This window comes from Neopsephotus bourkii, unplaced genomic scaffold (assembly GCF_033783945.1).
Source record: "Neopsephotus bourkii isolate Nb327-2 ecotype Australia unplaced genomic scaffold, CSIRO-AGI_Nbou_v1 NB_1663, whole genome shotgun sequence".
NCBI lineage: Eukaryota > Metazoa > Chordata > Aves > Psittaciformes > Psittacidae > Neopsephotus > Neopsephotus bourkii.
In genome coordinates, this window is record NW_026902137.1 from 4,477,062 (window position 1) to 4,491,097 (window position 14,036).

The 14,036-nt window shown below is 39.1% G+C and overlaps 1 protein-coding gene across 3 annotated transcripts in view; it reads left to right on the plus strand.

Annotated features, from left to right (window-relative positions):
• Positions 1 to 4,390: 4,390 nt before the first annotated feature.
• The window catches only part of LOC133224110 (delphilin-like), a 41,018-nt gene continuing 31,372 nt past the window's right edge, over positions 4,391 to 14,036 (plus strand). The window contains exon 1 of one of the 3 annotated variants that reach the window (XM_061375368.1): positions 4,391 to 4,629. In XM_061375368.1, the coding sequence (XP_061231352.1) occupies positions 4,594 to 4,629 (36 nt within the window). In that variant the 5' untranslated portion in view covers positions 4,391 to 4,593. The remainder of the gene's footprint in view (positions 4,630 to 14,036) is intronic. The other 2 variants (XM_061375370.1, XM_061375369.1) reach the window with 2 other exon arrangements.

The window sequence follows — 14,036 nt, forward strand, 5'->3', positions numbered from 1 at the left end:
GCAATACCATCAATTTCTGTGCTAGATACTCACTGGGGAAATAGAAAAGACAGAACCCCCTGAAACACGGTTTCCTTCTAACATGTTTGGTTGGTTTTCCAGTTTTGTTCAGAATTTGTTGGCACAGTCACACAATCCATCATGTGAAATGGAGGGTGTCCAGTTAAGCCCCAGAGATCTCCTTAGTTTTAAAATACTGGATTTGGTTTACTTTAAAAAACAGAGACAATATTTATGTGATTTATGCAATTTTAATAATGTTTTCTTTTAAATTGCTAAGGGTTTCTATTTTGATATTTCTTGGCCTCTCCATCGAGCCAAATTTCTTCAATGAATTCACACTGAAGGGGCTCTGTTTGTCCTCAAAATCTAAACAATTGCTGCAATAGAGCCCTTAATGTTCTTTGTCTCTTTAAAAATAAAGGTGCATGTAAGACAATTATCACTTTCAGGTGTGAGAAGGACCAGGCTGACTACTCCTCCCTTATGCCCTGGTTCTTCAGTGATTCCCAGCTCTGCTTATAGGCACTGCTGACTCCCAAGAATGTCACTTTAATGGAAAGCAGAAGCACAGCATCGTCCAGATTGGTTATTTTACTGCTGGTCTTCTCTGTACATAGGGCTGACTTTCAACCTTCTGTCTCTTTTCATTTGGGCTGTGCAAAAGGTACCTGTTTTCTCTTTCAGTTTTACAGATCCAGGCACAGTCTCTCATTTGGTGACTGAGCAAGATGTGTAAGCCCTTTTATCATACCAGCCCTTAATGTCAGAGAGTTTTTTATCCTGTATCTCAGTTAGTTCCTTGATGTACCTGTTAACCTATTCTAAGACATGACACTTACAATTGCAGAGTGTTTCCTTTAGAGTAGATACTTTATCCCTTCTGGTCCTTTCAGCCTTTTCTTCCTGTTTCCACCTGAAAAATGAACTGTTCTCTCTTCCATTACTCATCTTTTTTTCCCCCTCAATTCCTTTTTCTTGATTTACCTTCAGCATGTCTCCCCACATCACTTTCTGCTGATTAACACCCATGGTATGCTCGCTATCGCAGTAGGTCAAAACCCCATATTACACAATGGTGTCATTAGGAGCTCTGGTTTCCTCTTTTCTTCAGCACTGCTGCACAGAAAAAAGAAAAAACCCATTTATAAAGCAGGTTTAACTGTAATTTTGAGGTGAAACAAGGTGGTTTTTTTTTTCACCTCTAAAATATTTGGAGAGAACATTCCAGCTCTGCTGAAAAGTTTAAATGTTTGTGCTTGAATGAGAGGAGAAAATGTTTCCATGAAGTTAATGCTTCTGATTGTTCGTTTTAAAGAATAATTTCAGTCAAACACCCATTTTTTTTAGCCTGAAATGACTTATTTCAGCAAGTATTTTTCTTGGGTACAAAAATATCTAAGAACATTCTTTAATGAAATGAGAAGGGATACAAACGTTTTTTGATTTCTGGCTACTAAAAAGTATTTGAGGTTGATTGAAAGTCCACTTGTCATAGGATTTATTTGTTTTTAACTTCGACAAAAGGCACAAAATCATTAATTTTCACAGGGCTATCCACAATATGCTGCTGGAAAACCCCAGGGGTTTAGCATTTTGAAGAGCAGGTAGGGGAATCTCTGATTCCTGGCATGTGAAGTCATCCCAAGGCTGTGAGGGATCTGGTGAACAAGAGGATGAGATAATGCAATCAGGAGGCTGAGAAGGAGGTTTACACCTTGTGGTTGTATGTACAAGTGAAGGAAGTTTGGAAAAAAGCTGTTCAGAATCTCTGTTAGTCAATCTGAGACACCTGACTTGTCTCCTTAGCCTAAAAACTATAAGGGAAGTATGGCAGATGTGCCCTGGTGAGTGGGAGTGGGACCAGCCTCGGGGCCATGGGCAGCAGGACTTTTGGAAAGGTTGTGGCAAGGCAGAACAATGTGCTTCTCGAGGCAGAAGTCCACCCTACTTGACAGCAAACACTCCTAGTCCAAGTACTAAAGAAGAGGGAAAAGGATTACAAAGTCATCTGTGACAATGGTTATTTTTCACCATAGAATAGTTTGGGTTTGAAGGGACTTTAAAGCTCATCCAGTTCCAACCGCCTGCCCCAGGCTGTGTCACCTTCCACCAGACCAGGTTGTTCCAAGCCTCATTCAGCCTGGCCTTGAACGCTTCAGGGACAGGGCAACAGTTTCCCTATTGTCAGAGTTTTCTGAAGTGGAATATGCAATTGCCAGTATGACACATTTACCTTATGCATTGGACAACGCACAAAGTGTTCCTGTTCTTCCATTTTGGTTTAAAATCCTCTTCCCCATTCTTTTCATTGGAGAGTAGTCTTTTTAAGCACTGAATTTCCCATGTGTTTGCTGCACCGCATGAATCTGACGTATGTTTGAATCGATTAACTGAGAAGAAAACAAAGAAAATTACACCAGAGCCTTTATTAAGGGAAGGGGTAATTAACGACTTCAGATTAACTGAAAATGTTTGCCCTAGAAATAGCAATTGAGCTCTTTTCTGATTAACTGCTTTCTCACAGACTTTGTAACCTTGCAGGACATGCTGTCAGGCAGGTGGTGGAGGGGAAAAGACCATCTAATATCTCTGCAGAACCTTTATAAAAGAAACCTGTCACTTGCCTATTATAAAATGTTCTGTGGTTCATAATCACATTATTAGAAGAAATTCCTTGGGATTCTTTAATTCAAAGAGAAGACCATAGTTTCTTCAAGGATGAGGACTTACAGGGGGATTAGGCCAATACTAGAAATTTGATTCCGAATGAATTAGTTGCTATTCTATTTTAACCAAACCATTTAACGTAACTGTCAAAGAGACCTATTTCCCATGATTTCTTTTTCCAGTTGAAAAAGTTCCATCCTGTCATGCTGGACATAGTGAGAATTGAGAGCACTGAAAGATGGACAATCTTCTATTAAATATTTCTTTAGAAGATCTAGGCTTAGGCCCTGTTACATTTATCTGCCTAAGTTAAGCTAGCATTCTTTCAAAGAATAAGACTCACTTTTAATCGGTTCAAATGATTTAAAACTGTTTATATTAGCATATATTGACCTTCCTTTCTATCTGTACTGTCTTAAGCAACCACGGGAAAATTCATTTCTGATTCTTTCCCTCCCACACATTTGCTAAATATTGTCTCTTTGGGTTCATCTACCCAAGCATCTAGCAAGTGTGGGCTTAAAGGCTCTTGACTGTGTGGCTGTTAGAGCCTGCTTTTGGGCACAAGTTTCAGATCTGTTTCTGGCATTGTGGAGGACCTGCCTAGAAGGTGAAGGAATGGCTTGGCCAGCTCTGCATGGTGTCAGTCTCCGCAGCTTGTCTCTGACTTCCAGCTTGAACTCGGGCTGCCTGCATTTGCCTCTTGCTTTTGCAGCTCTGTCTTTTGGCTGAGCTCCTCTGCAAAAGCTCTGTAACTGTCAGCTAAAAGAGCAGGTGGCATTTGTACATGTTGATATATGGAGCTGAGCCAGAGAGCCCTGCCTTTGCTCCTGGAGTGGTCCATTGGCACCACTTCCTCACTGAGCTTCCCAACTTCCTCTCTGTATGTTCTGTTTCTATTCAATTAATATTCTATTCTATTAATGTCCTATTTCTATTAATATTTATCAATAGTAAAATGTTGCTAAAAAGACAGGCTAGCAAAGGGAGGAGACCCCTCTTCAAAATGTTTTAACTCCTGCCATGTTTAAAAATATTTACTTTGCAGGAGCCATATAGCAACTTTTGATTTTTCTCCTTTGCCTCTGTTTGGAAGAGGAGAAATTTCAAGCTATGAAGAGTCCACCTTCCAGCCATTTCTATTAAGGACTTTTAACCTCCAAATCAATTTTGATATGCTTTTGTGTCATAATAGATGCCCCCGTGTACAGGTGCGGAAACTGAGGCATGTTTTCTCTGTAGCTTCTGAATGGGGTTAGATTTCGGGAATGCCTTGCTGTTAATTCCCTCTTCTAATCACTAGACTCTCTCCTCCAACACAGATAGCAAAAGCAGAGTTTGTTAATCTGTGCAGGAATCTTGTAGGTGAACCTGCAGGTGCTTTTGTGCTTTCATTGAATATGCCAATATTCATGCTGGAGGTTGTTGGTGTTATGTTAAAGATTGCTGCTGTGCATGAAAATATTGCTGTGAAAATTTCACATTGTATTTGTAATTCCTCAGGCAAACTTTGTTGCATTTAGTAGGAAATTCGTGTTGGTAACTGACGTGTTGGGTGTTCGGATAGGCCCAATGTACAGTAATCAATCATAATCTCAGATTCATGGCTCAGTGGTTTTAGGAGGTCACTAGACCATAAATATCAGCTCTGGAAAAGCAAACAGCCAACTTCTACTTTTTTTTTTTTCTTTGAATCTTTTCACAGAGCTGCCATAAGGAAACAAAGCATCATTATTGTTTCTTTCAGTTCTCAGCATAAAAGGAAGTAACACTTAATAAAAGCCATTGGCTGCAAGATTTCATAAGAGAGAAGCAGACAGAAAGAACGAGACCCATGCTGTGGAAACGCAGGTGTGATTCATGAATTAACTGGAGTTTGGGACCCTATGGGATATTGATGAAACCAACAGAATTTTCACAGTCATGGATAATTCAAAAACACAAGACACCTTTTCACAGGTAAAAGCAGAAACTTACTGCTTGTGTGGAAGTCTTATTTGTGGGTAGCTAAAGAGCACATCAGAAACTGAAAATGACTTTGTGTTTTATTGGCAGGGAATTTGCAGTAGATTGTTTAATGTAATTGATTATTATGTGATGTGATCTCAGACTGGTTTAATAAATCAGAAAGTGTTTGCAGATGTGTATGAAACAATATTTTTGTGCTTTACTCTTGAGAAAGTTGCAATGTGTGAGGTTTTCCTGATGCAAAAAAAAAAATGGACAAAGGGAGAAAGTCCGTCTTTCTGTTGCTAGAGAGGATTTATTAATACTACATATTATCTGCGCTAAAAATTTCCATAAAGTAATTGGAGGGGAAAAAATGGTTTATATTAAGGCAAATGTAGTCTTTTGATAATCATACTGGAATTTGAAGTGATTGATATGCCAGACATTAATATATGTCAGCTTGTAGCACTACTGAGTTTGCCTGAGAGTGTCTGCCAGATATATAGCTGTTGTAGCATTCTGCTTGTTTCAATACTTGTGTGTTTGGGAGTCTGTTCTCTGGAGAATTAAGCAGTGGAAAACTTGCCTGTAACTAGCAGAGCTGATAGCATGTATTGGCAGAGGTGCCCTGGTGTGTGACCTGGAGTGGAGAGCAATTAGGAGAAAGAATTGTTGTATTATGTGTAAGCTGAGAAAGTTTGATGGAGTGGTCTGAGTGGGTCCTGGGCAGCTACTGAGAGTGGCTTGGCTAGCAAAACATGGGGATAATCCAGCCCTGTTTTCATGATCCCCCTACTTCACCAAGGACAATATGTTCACTGAAAGGATTTGCTAAGCAAGGCTCTAGATGAACCCAGAGCAATTGCATAAACCAGGGTAGAACCTTTTTTATTGCTCTTTGGTTTGTCACAGAGGAAAAAGGGCACAGGGCAAATTGCTGCCTTTGGTTACCTCCTTACAACATCAACCTCCTTGGCCTTTGAAGATTTTTGTGGAGGGCAGCGTAACAGGTGATCAAAGAGTGAGTCATTTAGCTTGGCAGACATTAATTGCTTCACCTAAAGTAATAGAACCTGAAGTGTAATAAAATTGCAGGTCCCATCTGGCACTATTCAGTATAATGGCATGCTGAGGTTCTGGGGTCTATTTGGAGAAGCTGTTGATGACAGTGGTGTTGAAAAGGCACAGATCCAGTCTGGAAGTATTTTTGCCTTCTCTGCTGTCTGCAGCTCATGTGTTTATTGCTTGGCAATGACGCACAGGCCTGCAGCTTATGAATCATTGCTCTTATTTCTTACTTCAGGTACTGCTGAGGTGGTTAGGGCAGCACAGATGTGGAAATAACCAAATGTTTGCTACCAGAAAGGGCTTACATGAGTGAGAATCAGAAAACAGGAAACCAACCAGATGGTGCCACTTTTCCCTTACTTTCACTCCCCCAGGCCTGCAATAAAGCGTATGCACAAAGCTCAGGTTGTATGATCCCCAAAATACTTGCAAAGCTAAAACTGCACCTGAGAAAAATGTGTGTGTTAAACTTCCTGTGAACTCCTTTGGAAACTTGACTCTGTCTTCCTGAGGCTTTAATCTAAGTCTTTTGAGAGCTGATAAAATCACGGTGCAAGGTGGGACGATTGTCAGACCTTTTGCTTTTCCAGCCTGCTTTACTTTAATCAATGACTTTAAAGTACTTTATCCCCATGGCTTACCCCTACAATTTTCACTGGACTTTCTGTTAAAGGACACCTCTCTTAGGTGATTGATTTCCCCCTTTCCCCCCTCCCCCCTTTATTTTTTCCTGGTCTTTCCCAAGGTACCTTTTTTCACTGTGTATTTACCAAGAGATCAATTCCATTTAAATAAGGCCAAACAGTTCCGTATCTTTTGTTATCTATGTTCATGAACATGTGCCCAGCCTCAGAAGCAGCTCTTGTTGTCTCTGGAATGGATTATTGTTGTTAGACTATAAATCAGAAATCTGATGTTCTGCTGCTGTCTCTGGGGCTTCTGATGGCTTGACTTTACGTTTTGGGGGGTCAGTTCAGCACAGATGTGGATTCAGAGCAATCAGCTCCTTACATTTAACATCAAATGTCAAATAGCACAGAGGACTTGACAGTTCAACTTCCTTGGTCCTGCTGGTGTTTGGAACCTGGGTGATTGTGGGCTCTGCAAAACTGCTGGAGGAGATATGCTGTACCACACTTCAGAATCACTTGTAGGCAGACTAAAGCATCGGTATGGACACAGGTCTGTGTGGGAATGAGAGCTCACCTTTCCTTGTTCCATCTAAAAGTGCCTCAAAGCCTGGGAATGTGTTTCATGTATAACACAAGATTGAGAAACCCAAGGAGGTTGCACTGAGTTTTCATGTTTGCTACTTAGCAGGAAACAAAACTTAGCCCGTTAAACAGAAGAAATGCCTGTGGGACAGGGATGATGTGTACTCTGAAGTATGTCTTCCTTACCACCCATAGAAAGGGGAAATCCCTTAGTTAAATTTTCTGCTACTGGGCCATTTGGAGCTCATTCTATCTTCAAATTCCTGAAACTGGGAGCACAATGAATGTTTTTCCAAGCTGCTTTCTGAAGAGAAATTGATTCCTGAGCATAATAAAGGACTTAAAGACCCAGCATAAACAGGTGTCCAACTAACTGGACCTGAGGAATTTAACCTTGTTTGGAAAATGTAGTGTACTTCTGTAGGGAAGTATTAAGAACATAGAAAAAACTTTTATAAAGACAAGGATCATATTCCACTAAATCTGTCAGAGAGTAGGAGGAGAGTGGCAAGGAAAAAAAAGTCCCTTTTTACCTACATGTTTTGCCAGGATGACTTATTAACAAACCAGAATCCTGGGGAAAAGTTAGGTCAGAAACAATACATTAGCAGATGAATGCTTGCTGGGGTTTTTCCTTTTAACTCTCAGACCATTTTGATTAGAAATAATTAAGTATTTGTTCATTAAACATTCCAGCTAAAATATGCAAAATTCGTGGACACCCTGGATTCTCAGATGTGCATGAAATCAGTGTTGTGTTCTCTATATTGTGCTTCATACATATTCCATAACAGGTGTTATCTAATATGATCTCATAAACATCAAGTGTAATGAAACGAATCTTGTTCAGCAGTTAATAATTTTAGCAGCCCAATTCTTGTTTGATCTGTATCTTTCTTTTCTAAGATGTCAGGGTGCAAGATGCGATTGTAAGCCTGTGAACATAAAGATACATGACTTTCTCCGAAATAATTAGATGTCACTGTTAAATAGTCTGGTAATCTTTGTTCCTTTGCAAGATTAATTGGACTATCACATTAACAAGCAAAGACAATAATCCCCAATAGTTCTTATCACTGTGAATTACTTTAATTACTGTAACTAAAGGCATAGAACTCTTAGTTACAAACTGAAATACTTCTATAGGAACCCCTTCTTTATTCTATGTCAGTCCACTTTGTAGTATGGTGTGTAAGTTAAATCGCAGTACACCATGAATTTACTAAGTGAGCTCACACTGAAGTATTTTTCTGAAGTGAAAAATCATGGACACATATGAAATATGTCCATAAATATGAAATGAAAAATTCAGGACACATACTGCATGTTTCTGTGCTGACAAGGCACGGAAATCAATGGGCATTTTACTGTTGTACTGAATGTGCCTGGTGTAAAACTGTCCTTGAATGAAAATCACCCTATAGTAGCTACTTCAAAGGTAAACTGCCTCTATTTAGCAAATCCAGATTGCACTCGCTTAATTGATCTCAAATGGCACCAATGTTCAGCAAGCCAGCCTCTTACCACATAAAATCCTTTTTTTTAATTTTTTACATTTATTTTATTTTAAAGGATTCACTTTATTCACATTTGAAAAATTTAATTTTTTTTTTGTGAAGGCCAAAGTTTAGAGGAAACCAAATTTTTGTGGTGGTGGGGGAGGGTGTAAAATTGATTTACTAATGGCTTAAACATGGCACAGGAAAATTGAACATGTTGGTCACTCATTGCACAAATCATTAGTACAAGCTCGAAGCCAGTTCACACAGGGAACTCCTGCATTTTTATCAAGGTGCCTGCCTCCAGCCTTTGTAATACCAAGTGTAATGTAAAGCTATCTGTAGATGTTTTCCCTGCCATTCACTGTAGCATTCTGATCAGGTGTACTTCTAGCATCAATGGGGCTGTTAACATTTCAATCATTGTAATCTATCGGAGAAATTGAAAGGTTTTACTGCTTGCTGTGTGGTGAGCACACTTAGATCTGCCTCTGCACATGCCTAAGAATTCTACATTCCTAATTTCTGTTTTGAATATTACCTGCAAATATATTTTGGTAGGTATTTGAAGGAAATCACTAGCAGGTATTTTAAATGCCATATTAAGGTTACTTAATTTAATATTGCACCTGCTTAATATGAAGTAAACAAAGCAGTAAAATCACAGAATCCATGAATTTTAGCAACATATCAGGCTTTTAGATAGCCAAAATTCTCACTTGTAAGCAACTGGACTGAGATATGAAGGAAATGTGAGTGGAGAGCTCATAAAAATACTGTTCAGAGACTGCTGTGAATTTTTATTTGAAGGTGTAGAAGTGTACAACTCTGTCTTTATACTCCAAGATTACCCCTTGGAAACAGCTACCTTAGCTTTAGTTGTCAGTACTAATAAACTCAATAGATAATTGACACCAAATGGGTGTGGAGAGGAAATAAGAATGACAATCTGCTGATCATATTTGATCTCTATCAGTACTGAAGAACTGAAGCGCTGTAGGCATGGCTCTGCACAGCCAAGGGCATCTCCTTTACTGTTGTAGGTTGCCCATATCCTTAGTACAAGCCTGGCTGAAACAGGACCTATGATATGAGATAGGATTTGGAAAGCATCATGGTATTTCTTTCTTATGAGGTGAGGCTTGCTGCAGAATGTTTCTCTGTAGGTCTTGCTCTTCAGTACTTCATCGCAACGGTAATGCTGAGGCTGTGTAGTAACCAACCACGCACTGTCAGTTCTGATAAAACAGCACATGATCTCCCAAAAGGAGGGGTTTTCAGGGAGCATCTCCACACTGGAAATAAGCTCTCATAGGCTGAATAAGGTTTGCTAAAATCTTTTAAATTTAAACTTTAAATTCCTTTTCAGAAGGAACTTTAAGAAATGTTTAGGCATTAAGGCTTCTCAGTTTGGGGATGTTCAAAACTGGACTAGTAGGTAGACTAGTTTGCTGTACTATACACATGCCATTAGGTACCAGTTTGTACCTTAGGTTTCTAAATATTTTTGAGACTAGCTCTTTGAGATATTTTTGTTGTTGTATTTAATCATTATAGCCATTTATACCAGTAAAAAATAAACTGCAATAAAATGTCTTTGGGCTCCTCTTGCTGCTATTGAAAGTGGCAGAATTTCCAGTGTTTTCAAGGAAATCAAGCTATCATTTGATGAATATCTTTTTCTTTGAATAAATGTTGACAGATACTATTCAGCCAGATAGAACCCTAAGCAAATAATGCAAAATGTTATTACAGACAGATAATTTATTTGATGATTAGCAGCTTCGTTTGACAAATAGTCAAATTGGCCTATCTCTATGACTGGCTACAAAAGAGGGCATTACCACATAAAAATATTACATCAGTCATCTGTATTGATATTTAATGTAAATTACAAATGAAGGCTTTTCAGCTGCCCCAGTGATAGAAGACAGCTACTCCCCTGTAAATATGAGTGCACTCAGTACACTTTGGGCCAAGTTCAAACCTGGTAAAAGTGACTATATTAGGAGATGAAAGTTGATAACACCAGACTCTAAACTTTACTGCAACCCAGACTATGTCTGCAACCATCCATAGTGAACAAAGCCAGTGGCTTTGACTAAAAGGGAAAGAAAAAAGAGTTTTCTTTAAAAGTGCAGCTTGGAATAGGAAGTTGCTGCTTGAAATTTCATCACAGGTCAATCTGTATTGTATGCTGGCACTTAATTTTAAGCTTCTACACTGTACTTGCTTTGCAGAAAGTGTTACACACTGTAGCTGAAAGGCACTGAGTCAACAGAAAATCCCCAGAAGGCTTTAGCTCAAAGTCACTTTATCTTGCTGCTCTGGGTAGAAAACAAAATCTTCTGTTCTTAAAAGCTGTATTCAAAAAACTGGACTCCAAAATGAATGAAAATATGACCAATGCTGGATAAAAAGTGTCAGCCACATATGTTCAAATAGTGTATTTCTTTTTATGTGGATAACACTAACATTCAGTCAGATTTATGTCCAGAAATCCATGAGATCTCTGTAAAGCAAAATAAAGCCACTACTCGGTTCTCCCCTCCTGAATGAGCCCCTTTGCTGTATTGATCCTAACAGTGCTAAAAGGAAGATGCTATTGTGGAATGCAGAGGATGAGGGAGTGCAGAGGATGAGGAAGAAGCCTTCTTGGCCCACTTTTCCTTTCTGGGTCCTGTGGCAGCCAGGAGCTGGTTTGTCCCTTACTCCTTGCAGCAAGCAGAAGAGAATGTTTAACATGGTTAATGTTTGATAAGGACAAGTGTAAGGAATGCTTAACAGTGAAAAGCTTGACTACGCTTGAATAAAAATTTATCCTCATTTGTACAGGGAGCAGGATTTCTGCATGAATTGGTTTTGTTGTCACAGGAAATGATAGAGCTCGGTTCATATTAGCTATGATCTTCACCCAACTAAACCTGAAATAATGTTTCACTGAATCATGCCAGTATTTGTAATAATTGAGATCATATGCATAGCTGACTGACAGCAGGATTTCTTGCTCTATGTCTCCATGGGTGTACATTCCAGGAGTCTTTTTGCATTTGCTTGCTGTCATGTTATTATGAGTCAGGTAGGATGTTCCAAGGAATAAGAATAAGCTGAGCAAAAGCCGTGTAGCTCAGATTCCTCTGTAGGTAATGGAGAGAAAGAGTTGTCAGACAATGAGACAGGTCTTGCATGCGGTGAATTACCACCTAGAGAAGCCCAGGTGTCTCCACTGACTGCATAGGAGTCAGAGCAATCCTGTGGTCAACTGAGGAAAGTGAACCAGTGTGTGCTAGAGGATGCAAGTCAGAAAGAAAAGACACAGGAAGACATCAGCCAGTCTTATCCTTGACCATTACCCACGTTCTGCATGCCTTCCACTGCTTTGCTCAGTCAGCTGTAAATTACTCATATGATGTGGCTTTAACCCCTCTTCCTTGGCTGATGCTCAGAAGCTCTGGGGATCTTTCTGGAGTTATTACGGTAATATTTCCACAGCATGAAAACTACATGCAAATCCCTCCATACCTCTTAGAGCCTAATGTGAGACTGTGCTGGGTAAACAGAAGCCCTGGAAGGAGTCATGTAAAATACTGTGTTGGCAACTGCCCAAGAATAAGACAGAAATCTCATATCTTGCCACTAAACACATTTTACACATGTCTAGGCCAAAAAGATAAAAGCCTCACCCTTCAGAGTAATGGAGATACAGAGAATGCCTGGAGCCCCACACTCTTCCTTCAATTGTGAGTGTTGATTTTTTTTCCTTCAAATCACTTGTGTGGCTATACCGAATTTTGGATGGGTGATGAAAATTTAACCTGTATTAAACTTCTCTAACCTGGCAGGTAAATGAGTGCATTTTTAATACAATCTCATGTATTTCCTTAATGTGCATGCTTCATAATAGAAGCATTTCATTTTTTCTAAGTTTTGTTATCCAACCTTGTATAAAAACATTCTGTTGTGCTGCACCAGTCACATTTTATCAGGCAATAGAACGTGATCTGACCTAGTGGCATTTCAGTGGATAATATGACAAAAATTGTTTCTTTTTAGGAAAAAGGAAATATAACCAAAACAAACACAAGAATGAGCATTACAGAAATGGTGATGTGCTGAGAAAAAAGCCCCACAGATACGAAGTGCTAAAGGTCAGGAGCTGTTACTCAAGTCTTGTTTGCAAGTAAAAATACCATGCTAACACGTGGCTGTCAGAAACCGAAGCGAGCCAGATAGACTTCTGACAAATAATTTTGACAGTTTTCATAAGCTGAAAAGTGCCTTTCTTTGCCTCTCTTGTTTTTTGAAATGTTTCCTTCCTGCTTACAGGATGTGCAGTGAGAGTTAACAGAGATGTTAAAACAACAGGGTGTTGTTAAAAATAACCTGTACCAGGCGCTGCCTTTTGTGTGCTCTCTGGGGAGTGCATTAACTGTCAGTAACTTGCTAACTAACCTTCCTGAATCTGCAACATGCAGCATGATTTGCTTCTTTCTTGAAAATATTTTTCTTCATCCATTATTAAGCAAATTAAGAAATGTTCGCTGTTCTTTTAATGTCTTGGGCAGAATTTCACTGCAGTTTAAGGAGGCTTTGATGAAGGTAAGCAGAATGAAGAGCCCAAAATGTATTTTTTTTGGTAAAAAGCAAAACCAATCCCAAACCAAATAAAAAAAAACCCTTGTCTTGGTTTTGGCAGAGATGCGGATGCAAAGTTTCTTGGTTCCTTATAGAATATTTGGCCAGAAAGACGGACCTTAAAGTACTCAGTGCTTGGGGCACTGCAAGGCATATGGATCTTGCTTGCACAAGAACAGGGATGGTGACCCTAATTACCTATGTTTTAGAAACCAAAATAAAAAATCAATGCCTCATATTTTTTTTGTGTTGAAAATCTTTTTTTCTTGGCCACTGTAAGGAAGCATCCCTGAAATGTGCACAATATATTGTGCAGCTGGACAACACCGTGAAATTCAAACGAGAACTGAGCTTCTTCATTGAATTGCATGCTGAAGAGAAGGAAATAAATACTTCTCTTAATCAGGCTGTGCCTTTGACATGAGGCTATGTTATCTTTATGTTATCATTGGCAGCCTGCTGCAAATTCTTTGAACCCTTCTCCGTACAAAAGGGTCTAACAGTTGCAAAAATACTATCCAGCTTCCTACCAAGAGTCTTCCTGTCTAAATAGGAACCTGTGCTTTAAAGCTGTAGAGCAAAAGAGCCTTAAGGAAACTCTATTTTTCAATTCAAATTTATCCATATTCTGTTTGCTTACACAGAGCCTGTTCAGTGGGGAATTATCTTGTTAAGATCTGGTCGTATACAGTGTATGTGTGGTGTAAATATATGGCCATTTAAAATTCAAATACAGAATGTGGAGGTCATTGTAGGAACCGTCTGTGCCTCAGCGAGCATGAATGAATTATCAGACTGCTTTCATTCTTTCCTCACTGTTGACATTACTATTTGCAGCTGGGAGCTATGCCATAAGTTACCTTTATATTAGCATTGAAAATTCCGAGGCTTTAAAACCAAAATATTTCTTCTTCTTTTACTCTCAGTTTTATTTGCAGGCAGTAAAACCACACTGTTTCTGTTGATCAGAAACTGGTTGACATGTTGGTAAGTTAAAATG